General features: G+C 42.9%; 1 protein-coding gene across 1 annotated transcript in view; it reads right to left on the bottom strand.

Moving 5' to 3' along the window:
• Positions 1-743: 743 nt before the first annotated feature.
• PRPSAP1 (phosphoribosyl pyrophosphate synthetase associated protein 1) overlaps positions 744-16,258 on the bottom strand; it is a 29,125-nt gene continuing 13,610 nt past the window's right edge. The window contains exons 4-10 of the mRNA XM_035025958.1: positions 15,220-15,392; positions 13,561-13,676; positions 13,050-13,105; positions 12,321-12,466; positions 2,979-3,049; positions 2,033-2,179; positions 744-1,508 (exon numbers count right to left, since the gene is read on the bottom strand). Of these exons, the coding sequence (XP_034881849.1) occupies positions 1,350-1,508; positions 2,033-2,179; positions 2,979-3,049; positions 12,321-12,466; positions 13,050-13,105; positions 13,561-13,676; positions 15,220-15,392 (868 nt within the window). The 3' untranslated portion in view covers positions 744-1,349. The remainder of the gene's footprint in view (positions 1,509-2,032; positions 2,180-2,978; positions 3,050-12,320; positions 12,467-13,049; positions 13,106-13,560; positions 13,677-15,219; positions 15,393-16,258) is intronic.

Below are 16,258 nucleotides of genomic sequence, written 5' to 3'. Positions count from 1 at the left end.
AAAGGACTAGTCGTCTGCCTGGCCATACGAATAAAACTAGGTCTCCTGAGTAATAGTCCACAGCTCTTCCTCCACCACCATGCTATCTGATAATTAAGTTCTTGCTCAAAATGCCCCTACTTGGACTATTAACAGAAGAGAAGGCAACTTGTGTGCTTGAAAAAGCTAGTGTGCTCAGTCTTGATTGTGGCTTGGGAACTTTTCAAGTCATTAGGAAAGGGGTGAAAATGTCAAGGAAACGTCCCTGCAGAGAAATTTAATTGTACAAAGTAGCGAATTGTCCTTTACTATCCCTCAGGAACAGAAGCAATTCCAGCTCATTGCCCAACAGACAGGCTCTGCTCCTTCCCATTACATTCAGTCCTGCCCAGAGCAGGCTGAAGGTTTAAAAGGCCTACCTGACAAATGTGCTATAAACCAGAGTAATTTTAAGTGCTGGGTAGAAAGGTCAAGTGCAGTCCTGAGCAATGCCTAACATTGTCACCTATCACACAGGAAAAAGTATAATTCGTTCCGTTTTTTAAAAATTTCGATTTTTAAATCCATTATTCCAACAAGGATTTGACTTTGATGTTTAGGAAGGGGATGGAACCTACAGGCGGAGACTCCTGTCCAGGGCTCGGGACCAGCCGTGGACCTGGAACACCCTTTATTTTGCACCCGTTGTCTTCTGCACCGTCTGGACAGAAGTCAGTCACCTCTAAGGCAGGGGAGCAGGCGGTTCTGCAATAGAGTGAGCAGACTTGCAAGACAACAAATTCTTTTATTTGCCATTGAAGAGCAACGCAGGTATCCAGAGATAGGGTGTACTCTCTAATCTGACCTCCTCGCTGGGGTAATGCCACAAAGGCTTTGTTGTTCAGTGGCTGTAGGCACAGCAGCTTCTCAAAGAAAAAGAGGGTTTCCTACAAAGACTTACGTGAGGCTGACGGGGAAGAGGACAACTAGAATGGAAACAGTACCAGGGCACTCAGCTTCCCTAACCAAGTTCAATGCTGACACACATTTCCCTGCGGTAGAAATACCCGAATGTTACAGAGCTAAGACTATCTGCCCTTAACTCCTTTTCAGTATCAACAAAATTTGGGGATTCTTTTCAGGAAAGCGTCTGTAACTTTTGTTTAAGGAACAGGATGGTGATGGCAGACATTTAAGGCCATTTATCCATCAGCTCTGTCTTCCCCTTGACTATCTTAATGCCTCCTACCTACCCAACTTGGTGAGACAGACTATCTGACTTCAGGCTATTTCCAGGCCTCCCTTGAGAGGAAACCCTGTGTACATAGGTTGATGGCACTGCTCTCCACACGTTTGCCTTATGAGTTCCACGGTCAAGGCAACAGGGACAGCTAGTCATCCACAGTGATGTTTCGGAAAAGGTACGCCATGGACTCCCCATTGTGGATTCTCCGAATTGCTTCAGAAAGAATCAGACTGATATCCACAGTCTTTATCTTGGGACACTGCAGCTTCTGCACCTCGTGAGGGACAGTGTTCGTCACCACCACCTAGTCATTGCAGCAGTGGAAGATAAGCACTGTTACTGATGTGTCCCCAACGTGGTCACCCAGAAAAGTCTGTCCCACATTTAGTTCCCACAGCCCAAGTTCCAAACTACAAAACCTTATTCCACCGAGTATAGTTTTTACAAACCAAACTTAACTGACCTTATACAAGAAACAGGTACATGGTTCAAAACATAAGATTACGAAGGTCACGGTCTACTTATGCAGAAATGGTAGGGCGAGCCCCGGCACCGTGCAGAACGGGAAGAATCCAAGTCTTGAGAGAAATGCTACCAAGGTACCGAACTATACTGAGACACGAACCATACCGAAGTACGTAAAGCGAACGTTTATGAAAATAGACATCTATTCCTAACTATACATCTGTCCCAACACACTGCTAGCCACCAGGGGCTAGAATTACTTCAGAGGTCCTCCGGAGAGGGGTTAAGCAACACTGATGGAATCATTTTACTATTCACAGAAAAGAGAGCAGCAAAGTCTAGGCCCATTAAGCGCAGACAGACCTCGTCAATGGAGGACTCCTCGATCAGGCGGGGGGCCTCCGCAGACAGGATGCCGTGAGTGGCCATGACGTAGATCTTGTAAGCACCTCTCTCTTTCAGGATCTCCGCAGCAGCAACAAAACTTTCCACATCATCAATAATGTCATCCTGAGGAGAGACCAGAGTGAGTAGTAAGGAGCTACCCTCTGTCTCTATAAACACACTCCTCTTTGCTCTTCTCTGCACTTTGTTTCAGAGGATCTCCAAGTGGAGATCAGAGCCACCTGCCTGGGCCCAAGATAGCACGTCGGGCAGGGGCAACAACCGTGTGGACTGTGCTTTGCGTGGCTGTCAGTACAAAGAGCAGCAAAGCCTGGCAGTCACATGTGACATGCACAGCTGGAGTTCTAGACTGCCAAGACTCATTTCCCTGTCGCACACTTCTGATTAACCCGACATACCTGGTGTCCCATTTACTTTTTCTCAAGACAAAGTGAGATGACAAGAACACAGAAATAAAGCAAACCATTGTAATCAGGCCCAGCAAAGGCATTTAGAGCGGGGAGCAAACAGATCATGCTGAAGTACGAAGAATGAGACACTTGTTCTCATTAGTGAAAATGGAACCGCTCATCTTTAGTTCCTCACGTGGCCCTAAAGCTGGAGGTTGAGTAGGGTAGGTCAGCTGCTCTGGTGGAACCTAGACCCCTTAAGACAAAGCTTATTTATTGGGGTTGGAATTTTCTTACAGGAGATCCAATGCTCTTTTTACATCTATCTGTAGGTTATAATAATCCCTGTTCAACTACATAAAAATTTCTACTTGTCCTAAAGGAGTTTGGGTGAGAAAGGACAGACGGATCCATTTAACTCCATCATCTTTACTAGAAATGTAATCCCAAAGTGGACAAGCCACAAAGGGCCAGCAGTGCCATCCGTGCACACGGAGGGGGACACACGACCGTACCACTATGATTGCGATGCGCCCGCCAACGTCTCCGACTACGGTTATCGGTGGCTTCTCTTTGGCCATCATCACTAGCAAAATAAAACAAACCACAAGATTCTAGTTAGTCATGTGTCACTAAATAAATATAATTGCAACCCCATTCCCTGGAAGCAGTGAAAAAAAAATTATTAAAAAAAAACAAAAAACAAAGGGCAACCCTCTTGGGTCTCCTCCCTCCTCAGGAGCTTTGTACTATCACTTTGCTGTCACTCAATAAACCTTGTTTTGCTGCCCACTCCCCCCAATCAATCAATCAATCAATAAGGCGGGGGGGGCGGAATTCTCCAAAATGAATCTGGGGTCTCCCAGAAATAGATTTTCTAGGGGCGCCTGGGTGGCTCAGTCATTAGGCATCTGCCTTTGGCTCAGGTCGTGATCCCAGGGTCCTGGGATCGAGTCCTGCATTGGGCTCCCTGCTCAGCGGGAAGCCTGCTTCTCCCTCTCCCACTCCCTCTGCTTGTGTTCCCTCTCACGCTGTGTCTCTCTCTCTGTCAAATAAAATCTTTAAAAAAAAAAAAAGAGAAATAGATTTTCTGGAGCAGTGCTGTCCAATACAAACAGGTGAGCCATATGTAATTTTACATTTTCTAGAAGCCACATTAAAAAGTAAAAAGAGGGGCACCTGGCTGGCTCAGTCAGTGGAGCATGCAACTTTTGATTTCAGGTTGTGGGTTTGAGCCCCATTGGGTGTAGACATTATTTAAAAATAAATTTTTTAAGATTTTATTTGTCAGAGAGAGAGAGCATAAGCAGGGGGAGAGGCAGGCCGAGGGAGAAGCAGGTTCCCCGCTGAGCAAGGAGCCTGATGTGGGGCTCGATCCCAGGACCCTGGGATCATGACCTGAGCCGAAGGCAGACAGACGTTCAACCGACTGAGCCACCCAGGGCGCCCCAAAAGTAAAATCTTTAAAAAAAAAAAAAAAAGTAAAGAGGGACGCCTGGTTGGCTCAGGTGGTTAAGTGCCTTTGGCCAGCTCCCTCTCCCTCAGCCTGCCGCTCCCCCTACTTGTGTGCACTCTCTCTCACAATAAATAAAAATCTTAAAAAAAAAAAAAAGTAAAGAGAAATGAGTGAAATTAATAGATTTTATTTTACCTGGTATATCCAAGATATTTCAGTATGTAACTGAGATGCAAATCTATTAGAGATATTTTACCTTTTTTTCATACTAAGTCTTCAATATCTGGTGTGCACTTCACAGAGACAGCACTTCTCAGTTGAGACGAGCTGGCCATGTTTCAAGAGCTTAAGGGCCACATGTAACTACCAGCCACCGGTCTTCAGACAGCACAGGTCTAAAGACTGAGTGGCAGAGTGAGGAAGATCTTACCACACACAGAAGCAGCACTGCAATGCCAGGCAAAAGAGAAATAATCTGACTCTCGCTAAGACTGATAAATGTAAAATATCACTGATAATTACTGATAACATAAAATAAACGCCACTCTGTAGAAAACCAAACAGGTAAAGGCTGCCAGACAGAGAGCCAGCTTTACTTCATTTTCTTTTATTTTTTATTTTTATTTTTTTTAAAGATTTTATTTATTTATTTGACAGAGAGACAGACAGAAGAACACAAGCAGAGGGAGTGGCAGAGGGAGAGGGAGAAGCAGGCTCTGCACTGAGCAGGAAACCCGATGCGGGACTCGATCCCAGGACCCTGGGATCATGACCTGAGCCGAAGGCAGACGCTTAACCATCTGAGCCACCCAGGCGCCCTACTTCATTTTCTTCCAAAGTGACTTTATTTGGACAATGTAACCTTATTATCACATAACTACACGACTGACATCATAAATTTCCTGAAAATCAGGGACGTGAAGACAGTAACTATGACTCCATCATTTCTTCCTGATTTTTTTTTAAAGCTTTTATGTATTTATTTGAGAGAGCGCGTGCGCATGAGCAGGGGAGGGGCAGAAGGAGAGGGAGGAGCAGACTCCCCGCTGAGTAGGGAGCCCCAACGCAGGGCTCGATCCCAGGACCCTCAGATCATGACCTGAGTGGGAGGCAGACCTGTAACCGACTGAGCCGCCCATGTGCCCCCATTTCTTTGTGATTTGACTGCCCCTTAAAGTATGGGCTTCCTATCTCACTACCTAATTTATACCTGGAAAAGGCCCATCCATGTACAGACAACTCCAGGATAGAGAAGGGAAGTAAGAATTCACCCTCAAGGAGCACCTGGGTGGCTCAGTCGTTGAGCGTCTGCCTTCGGCTCAGGTCATGATCCCAGGGTCCTGGGATCGAGTCCCACATCAGGCTCCCTGCTCTGCGGGGAGCCTGCTTCTCCCTCTCCCACTCCCCCTGCTTGTGTTCCCTCTCTTGCTGTTCCTCTCTCTGTCAAAATAAATAAATAAAATCTTAAAAAAAAAAAAAGAATTTACCCTCAAAAGAAGGTTAGCAAACAGAAAGAGAAAGAGAGAATTTCAGAAGAACAGCCTAAGTATTCTTTTAAAGCTTTTTATTATTCTGAAATATTAAACCAGCAGTGGGAGAGGGACACAAGAATAAAACTCAAAGTAATTCTCTAGTTTAGCAACTATCAGCAAATAAACCACTTTAGCAGATTCCTATCTACAGGTACTGTGAATTTCAAAGAACAGGTGTGCCTTTCTACATACCAGCACATTGGCCAAGCTGAAGTCCAGCACTATTTTACTGGCAAATTTCAATCAACATTTCCTGATTTCCCATCCCAGAAACAAGGGCAATTTTTTGAATTTGGGCAGTCAAAAAGCTCTGCATACAACTACCACTTAAAAGAAGGAGAAGATAAACCACAAACATTAGGAAAGGCTTCCCTAAATTCTGTCTTAAATTAAGCCATGTGGGGGGCACCTGGGTGGCTTAGCCGGTCAAGTGTCTGCCTTCAGCTCAGGTCATGATCCCAGGGTCCTGGGATCAAGCCCGGAGTCCAGCTCCCTGCTCAGTGAGGGAATCTGCTTCTCCCTCCCCCTCTTTCCCTCTGCGCACCCCCCCACCCCCGCTCATGCTCTTTCAAATAAATAAAATCTTTTTAAAAATTAATTAATAAAACCATTTGGGTAGATGGCTGTGTTGACCTACCCACTTCTCAAAGAGATGTGGTCCCTTTTCTTGACCATTTTCCTCTGTAAAAAGAGAAAAAAATTGCAAACCAGTATCCCTCATCAAAGACCAAGAAAAATTCAACTCTAGTTTGATGAGGAAAACATGTCACAGTGCTCCTGTTTACTTTTCTGTTAATTCTCCTTCTCCCAAAAAGCTTCTATCAGTTTGGAATGAAAAAACACAGGCATGGCCAGGACAGAAGCTTAAAAGGCTTTTAAAAAGCAAGCCTCTCTCCCGGTATGTTCATTCTCTGCTCATTACTGGTTTTAGGATCTGGATAAAACTGAACATACAATTTGGTGGCTACTAAAAAACAGAAACAGACTTTATTAGTAGGGTGAAGGGAAATGAACAGTACCCCATAGGCTCTTTTTTTTTTTTTTTTAAAGATTTTATTTATTTATTTGACAGAGAGATAGAGAGAGAGCACAAGTAGGCAGAGAGGCAGGCAGAGGGAGAGGGAGAAGCAGACTCTCCACCGAGCAGGGAGCCCGACGTGGGGCTCGATCCCAGGACCCTGGGATCATGACCTGAGCCGAAGGCAGCCGCTTAACCGACTGAGCCACCCAGATGCCCCCCCCATAGGCTCTTAAAAAAAAAAGTCCCAAATTTTCTAATACGTTGCCCCAAAAATAAAACTCTGAAAATTCAAAATTTTCAGTAGAAGTAAGATATGTACTGGAGATTAAGGATAAAGGATGCTAAAACTACCCTATGTTTAAGATTCTGTTCCCTTTCTTCATTTTCTCAAACAAAACCCAATCTGTTTAAGAATAAAATGAATTGTGTACCATTACTTATGGCCAGGAATCACAAACTACATCAACTTACTGTAGTGAAAATGTCAATTTATGAAGTGACCTCAAATCTTGAAGGAAGTAGGAAATTATCTTTTGCTTTTAAAGTTAGCATTTTCTACATAAAATAACACTGCATTCACAACCATCCTTAAGTTTTACACAGTCTCTTACACTCTCTCCCCAGAGTCAATTAACCAAACCTTCCTCTCTTAGAATATAGGATGAGAAAGGACCAAGAGGAATTACTCATTCCTTATCCATTTTGATTTTGGTCTATTTTTAGTTCAGTGGAAGGTCAAACTTTATCAACAGACTGACATTAAAAAGAGATAGAATGAAATAAAGTCTCCAGTAGGACTGGAACTAAAATTATTCTCAAGCTCATGACTTTATCCACGTGCAAGCAAATCAAAACTGACATCTAGTAGATGCTCAAGAGGAGCTAATGTCTGCAACGACGTGGATGGAACTGGAGGGTATTATGTTGAGCGAAATAAGTCAATCAGAGAAAGACATGTATCATATGACATCACTGATATGAGGAATTCTTAATCGCAGGAAACAAACTGAGGGTTGCTGGAGTGGGGTGGGAGGGATGGGGTGACTGGGTGATAGACACTGGGGAGGGTATGTGCTCTGGTAAGCGCTGTGAATTGTGCAAGACTGTTGAATCTGTACCTCTGAAACAAATAATGCAATATATGTTAAGAAAAAAAAAAGAAGAAGAAGGTAGCGGGAGGGGAAGAATGAAGGGGGGGAAGCCGGAGGGGGAGATGAACCATGAGAGACGATGGACTCTGAAAAACAAACTGAGGGTTCTAGAGGGGAGGGGGGTGGGAGGATGGGTTAGCCTGGTGGTGGGTATTGAGGAGGGCACATTCTGCATGGAGCACTGGGTGTTATGCACAAACAATGAATCATGGAACACTACATCTAAAACTAATGATGTAATGTATGGGGATTAACATAAGAATAAAAAAAATTAAAAAAAAGAGGAGCTAATGTCTGTTTTCACTTTAGTGGTGAAAACCACATCTTCACTTGTAAAATTATCAAGCCAGGAAAATCAAGCCAAAAAAGGTGACTTTCTCTCCTTTTTGCGATCCAAACTCTTAATTTTCACCACTGTGGCAAGCACAGAGCAGTGTTTAGAGAACCAATGACATATAATCCTTTCAAGGTCATTAGATGCCCTTGCCATCAGGATAGAATGAATTCTACCTTACAGAACAGAAAAATTTATACAACTCCACTTTTGATTTCTCAACTTCGGCACTACCGACATTCTGGCCTAGAGAACTATTTGTTACACTTGAAGGACGTTCCGCGGCTTCTCTGGCATCTACACAAGATGCCCGTGGTACCCTCCCTCCAGCTGGGTGGAGAGACCAGGAACGCCTTCAAACATTGTGAAATATCCTCGGGGCGGGGGGGGGGGGGGGGGGGGGGGGAACGACACAAAACCAAAGATTCTGAGAGTGAATACTTTTGGTCTTGTCCTAGCACTCCAGTATCTTCAACCTCATGACTATTTTATTTTATTTGAGAGAAAGAGAGTGCATGCGTGCGGGCAAGCAGGGGGAGGGGCAGAGGGAAAGAGAATCTCAAGCAGATTCTGTGCTGAGCTGGGAGCCCAACTGGGAGCTTGATCCCACGACCTTAAGATCATGACCTGAATCAAAACTAAGTCAGTCACTTAACCGACTGAGCCACCCAGGCACCTCTTCATCCTCATTACTATTTTTTGAAAGATTTTATTTACTTATTTGAGAATGAGTGAGCGCACACACAAGCAGGGGGAGGGGCAGAGGGAGAAGGAGAAGCAGGCTCCCCACTGAGCAGGGAGCCCGATGCAGGGCTGGATCTCAGGACCCTGAGATCATGACCTGAGCTGAAGGCGGATGCTTAACTGAATGAGCCATCCAGGCACCCCTCATTCTCATTACTATGAAGTAAACTATTATAACATACTGGAAGCATAACTGATATATAAATATAAAGCATATTTAATTTGGAAAGTACAATTACACAAAACTAGCATTTTTTTTAAAGCATTCCCTTGCCCAAATCTGTAAGAAGGAATCAGAGAATGATCCTATGGCAACTGTAAAAGTTGTAATGTAAACACACTAACAGGTCTATGAGGGAACACACTGCTGTACAGCACCATATAAAATATTACACTAATTTGGCAATATCTATCAAAATAACCTTTGACCCAGTAATTTTATTTCTCGGTCTTTATCCTGTAAGTACACTGAGTCACTTATGAAAGAACATAAGTCAAGGTGAGTCACAGGGACTAACATGTGGTGACTGAGTGCATACTCCAAAGCCCACATCTTGGTTTGTAAATACCACTTTCCACTAAAGGAACTGGGGCTGCTCGTTGAAATGATGATTCCACAGCTAAGAAAGTACAAGATAAATATGGAACATCTAGTTGGACCAGGAAGTATCAAAAAATGATACGAACATGTCAAAAGAACACAGAGAGGGGCTTGAAGAGGCTCCCTCTGGCCAAGTCTAAGACAATATGAACATTACAATAAATAGCATTGGATTAGAACACCCTGAATAAATTAACATTCTATGAATCCACTCTGATATAAGTGAATGAATAGGGAAGAAGGGGAATTGGAAACATCACCACTTGATCACAATCATAGTAATAACTGATTCAACCTAATATGAGAAATAAGCCTCAATAAAGAGATATTCTACAGAAAAACTGGCCTGTATTCTTCAAAAATATCAAGGTGATGGGGTACCTGGGTGACTCAGTCATTAAGCATCTGCCTTCAGCTCAGGTCATGATCCTAGGGTCCTGGGATCGAGCCCCACATTAGGCTCCCTGCTCGGCGGGAAGCCTGCTACTCCCTCTCTCACTCCCCCTGCTTGTGTTCCTGCTCTCGCTATCTCTCTGTCAAATAAATAAAATCTTTAAAAAAAAAAAAATATCGGGAGGGGGGTGGGAGGATGGGTTAGCCTGGTGGTGGGTATTGAGGAGGGCACATTCTGCATGGAGCACTGGGTGTTATGCACAAACAATGAATCATGGAACACTTCATCTAAAACTAATGATGTAATGTATGGGGATTAACATAAGAATTAAAAAAAAAAAAAATCAAGGTCATAAGAGACCAAGAACAGAGGAGCCGTTCCAGATTATATGAGACTAAAGAGAAAGGTCAACTGAGTCCGATGTGTGATTTTTATTGGGTTCTAGGCCAGAAAGAAATGATTTTCCTTTGCTCTAAAGGATGCAGTGGGACAACTGGTAAAATATGAATACGGTCTGCAGATTAGGTGATAGTATCGTAACAATGTCAGTTTCCTGAGTCTGATAATTACACTGTGGTTATGTAAGAGAGTATCTGTTTTTTGAAATATTTACTGAAGCATTTAGGAATACAGGACATTATGTCCACAACTCATCTCAAATGGTTCAGAAGAAAAGAGTATGTATATAAATGTTAAATCTGGGGCCTCTGAAGAGTAGAGAGGAATTCTGTATTATTCTTTCAACTTTTCTCTAAGACTGCAGTTTGTTCAAAAGAAAAAGCTTCGTTCCAAACCCCAGCTCCACCAGCTCCCGGCTGTGCTCAGTTGCCTCACTGGCAGAATGAGGGATAACACAAGTACCTACAAGATTGTGTGAAGTCTGAAGATCTACTAAAGAGCTTAGAAAACTCTTGACACAGAAGGGCTCAAAAGATGTTTATTATTGGCGCTTTTTCATAGCCAAAGACTGGAAAAACTCACGTGTTCGTCAACAGGGGACTGATTAAGAAAATTTTTGTCTATCCATAAAATAGAACACTCACGAAACTGTAAAAGACTGAGAGAGCTGTACAGATTGATGGGGAAGGAGCTCTTGAATGAGAAAAGCAAGGGGTAAAACAATGTGGTTTAATATACTCCTGCTGTGTGAAAATGAGACAAAGAGAAATACATTATTTGCCTGCATATGCATAGAGCCTCTAAATGGATATAAGAGACCAACTACACTGGGTATCAGAGTAGCTGGTTGGGGGGCAGGGGGAAAGAAAAGTTTAGGTGGGGTAGGAAAGTTTTTTACTATAAAGAATTTTATACTTCTTAAATTTTGAAATATGGAAATATATTGCCTAGTCAAGAACTTTAATTATGAAATCCTCAAATAAAATGCTACAATACCAAAAATTTAAATTAAAAGAGTTGATTACTTGTTTCTCTTGTATAAAAAACCTCCAAAGTTTACACCGTAGACAGGAGCCTGTCTGGGGTATAACCATGCTGGTATTCCCCGCCCCCCCGTTAATCTCTGTATGTTTCTGAGCTATGGCAAATAGATACAGATTTTAAAAAGAAATAATCTCCTTCCTCTAAAAAATATACTGTTATCTTCCAGTATAGAATGCCAGTTATTATTCCACTCAAAATCCATGGAAATAAATAGCCTCCACACTCCTGGATTAATAACAATTTAGTCAGGGGGCACCTGGGTGGCTCAGTCGGTGAAGCATCTGCCTTCAGCTCAGGTCATGATCTCAGTCCCAGGATCGAGCCCCACACTGGGGTCCCTGCTCAGCGGGGAGTCTGCTTCTCCCTTTCCCTCTGCCCCTCCCCCTCCTCTCTCTCTCTCAAATAAATAAATAAAATCTTTTAAAAAAAAAATTAAAAAAATAACAACTTAGGGATCAGGTCAAAGGGTTGTATTACTAAAATAAGTGTTAGAAGTTACCTGGATCACCAAAGCCTGGTGTATAATCAACGGCTGCTATCGCCCACCTTACCAAAATATAAAAGCTTAAGATTTCACACCTACAATTTTTTCACTAAAGCTAAAATTACTTCATACTCTCTGAATGCTAAGTGCTACCCAGATTAGTTCAATTGTCCTTACACAGTCTGTGACTGTAATGCCACCTCCTTTTACAAAAGGGGAAATCAATGTAATACCATTCAATTATCTAAAAAAACCAAGATGGGGTGCCTGGCTGGCTCAGTCAGAAGGGCATGTGACTCCTGATCTCAGGGCTGTAAGTTCAAGCCCCATGTTGGGTATAGAGATAACTTAAAAATAAAAATCTTTAGGGGAGCCTGGGTGGCTCAGTCGGTTAAGCATCCGCCTTCAGCTCAGGTCATGATCCCAGGATCCTGGGATCAAGCCATGCGTGGAGCTCCTTGCTGGAGGGGAACCTGCTTCTCCCGCTCCTCCCAGCTCAGTGCTCTCTCTTTCTAATAAATAAATAAAAATCTTTAAAAAAATTAAAATTTAAAAATTAAAAAAAATCTTTAAAAAAATAAAATAAATTAAAAAAAATACCAAAATAGCATACATCCATATATGTATTAACTCCTAACCATTCATATTACTCAAAACTTTCTTCAATTTGCAAGTGAAATAATAGAGCTCATCTTACACGGCAACTCCAGACCCGGGTGGACAGTAGCATTTTTGACCATCGGGGGAGAATGGCGACCGTCATCCATGTCCAGCTCTGTACACTGGGCTTCACCGTGAATCACAGCTAACCCCAGACGGAGTCTCTCAGCGTATGATTGGGCCCTACGAGAAAGACAAGAAACGGGGAAATTCACGGGAAGAAAACCCAAGTGTTGCCATCTCATCACTATTAATCATCAAATGAAAACATAATTCAAACTTTTAGGGACACGCAAATGATTTAGACAAATCAGAAGATGAGGCCCAGACCAGAATGTAAATGCCTCAAGAGGAACAGTGAGGCACAGGAGACGTGGGCCAGCATCTGATTCTAGATAATTTCGGTTCTACCCTTTGTCCAATATTGTAACACTCATCTTCAGAAGATGGAACTTTGTTCAAAAAGATCTCTTAAAAAACTACTGCCTAAAAAACGCTCATAGCCCTCCGCTGTCCTTTTCCTGAGAACCTGAAGGAAGAAGAACTTCCTTTTCTCCCACAGGAAAACCGAGTAACTCAGGGACCGCCTTGTATTGTTTGGAGAATGGCGATAAAGCCCTGGTGGGGAACAGGACAATAACATGGGGGAAGTTGGAGCCAATGAGTTTTTCCAGGCAATGTGACAACAGACCCTGAGTTCCAAAACAGCTCATTTTGACTTGAGAAGCTCCCGAAAGGAATTTTTATGAATGTCCAACTTCCTTACCTTTTGGCAGCATCAGGAGACTTAGCCACAATGACTGCATTCCTGTAATTCGGAATCTAGATTTGAAGGAAAAATAAGAAAATACTGAGAAGTTATCACAAACTAACACCTGGGTGCTGGTATGACACTTTTTCCTCTCATAACAATGATCCATACTAGCAAGCAAGTAACACTAGAATTTCATGGACACGTCTAAAATTTAACACTTAACAATTAACATCATTGCAAAAGTACTGCTACTTCAAGAAGATAAAAAATAATTACTTCTTAACACCTTCATTTAAGAAAACATAAGCAAATTGCTAAAGATACTTAGAAGGAAATCCGTTTTTAATGGCTTTAAAAAAATGATCCTCCATGCCTACATGCTGACCCTATCTGGCTGCCTCAGGCATTGAGACTTAAGGGAAAGATCATCTGATGTGCCTTTCAATATTGAAATCTGATACCAGAAAAAAACTACATAGGGTCTCTTTTGAGGACAATGGGGTGTTTGCTGGTGGCTCCTCACTTCTTCCTGGATATACTGAAGCAGGAAAGGTGAGGCTCTAAGGTTGTCCACGGGAAAGCTGAAAAAGCCTTGTATTTCCTTTTGATGAAGATCCATAGTGATAATGTGAGTTAAACCTGAAATTTTAAAACAAAAAATTACAAAGTTCACCCCTACAAGTTAATGGCTACAGTGGACACAAATTAGACGCCCACTCCTGTTTCCTAACCGAAGATTGAGAGCAGGGAATATATTGTGAACAAGCACATTAGTTACAGACTTCATTGGTAACCTTAACAACACTCAATGAACTAAAGAATGTTGTCAAGCCTCAGGTAAAAGAGCCTATAACCTTCCACATGGACAGAGAGCTAAAGCAGAGAAAAAAGTGCTCTCCCCTACTATCATAACTAGCTTAGTCCTGAAAATTAAGAAAAATCAGGCAGAAGCAAAAATATTAATATGGAATTAATAAACACTGAAGAAGTAATGGATGTAAAAATAGTAAGGCCTTGATTAAAGAATCTAGGAAGAAATGTTAAAGGCCTGTGGCTGGAGCGGAAGGAATAAGAACACAAAAGCAAAGTAATACACGTATTAGAAGAAAAATCCATATCGAAGAGTTTGGAACAATTTCTAAACGTCATAAAAGAATGAGTGAAGGAGTACTCTTATAGAACAACAATAAAGACATACTCTTATAATCAGTCGTGCTGAACAAATAAAAGGTACATATATAAAAACATTGCAAATGGACAAAGGTCACTGCAACCATTCTAGAACAAAGAACCAGTATTACCCATTCCTCCCCAAACACTATACATTTTTAGAGAAAATGGAATCCAAATGTTTCTCAGGACTTGAATGTATATTAGGGACGCCTGGGTGGCTCAGTTGGTTAAGCGACTGCCTTTGGCTCAGGTCATGATCCTGGAGTCCCGGGATCGAGTCCCGCATCGGGCTCCCTGCTCGGCAGGGAGCCTTCTTCTCCCTCTGACCCTCCCCCCTCTCATGCTCTATCTCATTCTCTCTCTCAAATAAAAAAAAAAAAAAAAAAAAAGAAAGGACTTGAATGTATATTAGAGTTTTTAAGTAAACATGCCAGGCAAATAAAATCCCAACTGCTATCAAGTGTTATTACATTGGACTCATAGGCCAGAAAGTATGTTACCACTATAAAAACACAGAATAAAAGCAATGAGAATGGGCTGCTATACAGAAAGACGGTCAGAGAGGGAGGAAAAGGAGGATTATATAAACTGGAGAAGCAGTAAAAGAAAAACCCAGTTTTAATATTATGTACATAAATAGAATCTAGCTAATAACCAAGGCAAATAGGTAAATCTACACCTGCAGCTCAAAAGATCCCATACAGACGCCAGGATCGCAGCTAAAGTTTTCATGAGAAGAGATGGCACAGATGATGAAAAAGCCCAGGATTAGAGAAGAGACAACGTCACTGTCAAGTAAGACAAAGAGGAAAGGAAAACTAAGAGTTTATACCTTGGCTCACATATCCCTAACCAGAACTATCAAAAGTAAACAGGAAGAAAGGAATTAGTGAACAACACTTAAAGAAAACAGAGGTCCCACATTAGCTCTCTGAGGTAGGGCCTAATCTCGTGCACAAAGAGTCCTAAATGACAGGGCGGGAACCCCGGGGCCTGTGTCCACACTCACCTGCTTTCGCCAGCATGGATGCCAGGAGCTTGCACACAATGGAACCCCTCTTCCTCATCTTGCTTTGCTTGCTGTAGGGGAAGTAAGGGATGACTCCGATAATGTTCCTGGCACAGGCAGTCTTCAGTGCGTAGGCCATGATCAGCAGCTCCATCACAGCTGTATTCACATCTCTGAAACAGGAAAAATTTGTATTTTGGGGTCAGGTTCATTGAAACGGCAGCATTTCAACCTGGGCTGCCAAGATGGGCATCATGGACATTTTGTCATCACACTAGCTGATGACGGCACCTCACCAATCCAGGGGAAAACTTATTAGCTCTTCTTTTGAGCCGTGGTTTGCATCTGCAGTCACGTAAATCCAGTGCCCAGTTATCCACGCTCACCTTTGCCTGGATCTTCTGTCGGTGACATGGTCACTGGGGTGGCACATGAAGCAGATGTCAGCTGGCAGCCAGGGTGAGCCAACACCTTGGGCCTGTCCCAGGGACCGTAGGCTCAGGCCAGCACACCAGCCCCTCGCTTCCTATGGATGCCAAGGGAAACCCACTGCCCTGCTGTTGAGCTGCCAGGGCCAGAAAGGATTTGTTCTCTTTGTTCTTCACAGGGTAGAGGGTAGGCGGCAGGATGGGGAGGTCTTGGATCTAAGTTTTCAAAAATCTCCTCATTCCTTTTTTCTGAAGATACACAGATGCCCGACAAAGATTACCCAGAGAGACAAAGAAAGAAATATGAATCTGGAAGATATTCAAAGGAAAGGCTACTTCCGATTTTAAGGAATGTGGATTGCTACCCCTTGCCACGACTGATCGAGCCTAAGGTGGGCTCTGCCCTTAAAAAAGGCAAGAACCTTAGGGTGGAGGGAAGCTCATCAGTGGGGCCCTCAGGAGCTGAGTGCCTTGCGTCACTCTACCCCACGTTGCCTGGAAAGTGGCCCTAACAGGATCCTCCCTTAGTTTCAAAAGAGGTGAGTTTTCAGAGAATGCAGCTCGTTGCTCCTGAGGGCGGACTGGGTAGGAGATGCAGTGGACCGGCCCTT

This window comes from Mirounga leonina, unplaced genomic scaffold, assembly GCF_011800145.1.
Source record: "Mirounga leonina isolate KUSES-001 unplaced genomic scaffold, KU_Mleo_1.0 Mir_197, whole genome shotgun sequence".
NCBI classification, from domain to species: Eukaryota; Metazoa; Chordata; class Mammalia; order Carnivora; family Phocidae; genus Mirounga; species Mirounga leonina.
This window is presented reverse-complemented; position numbering and strand designations above follow the sequence as displayed.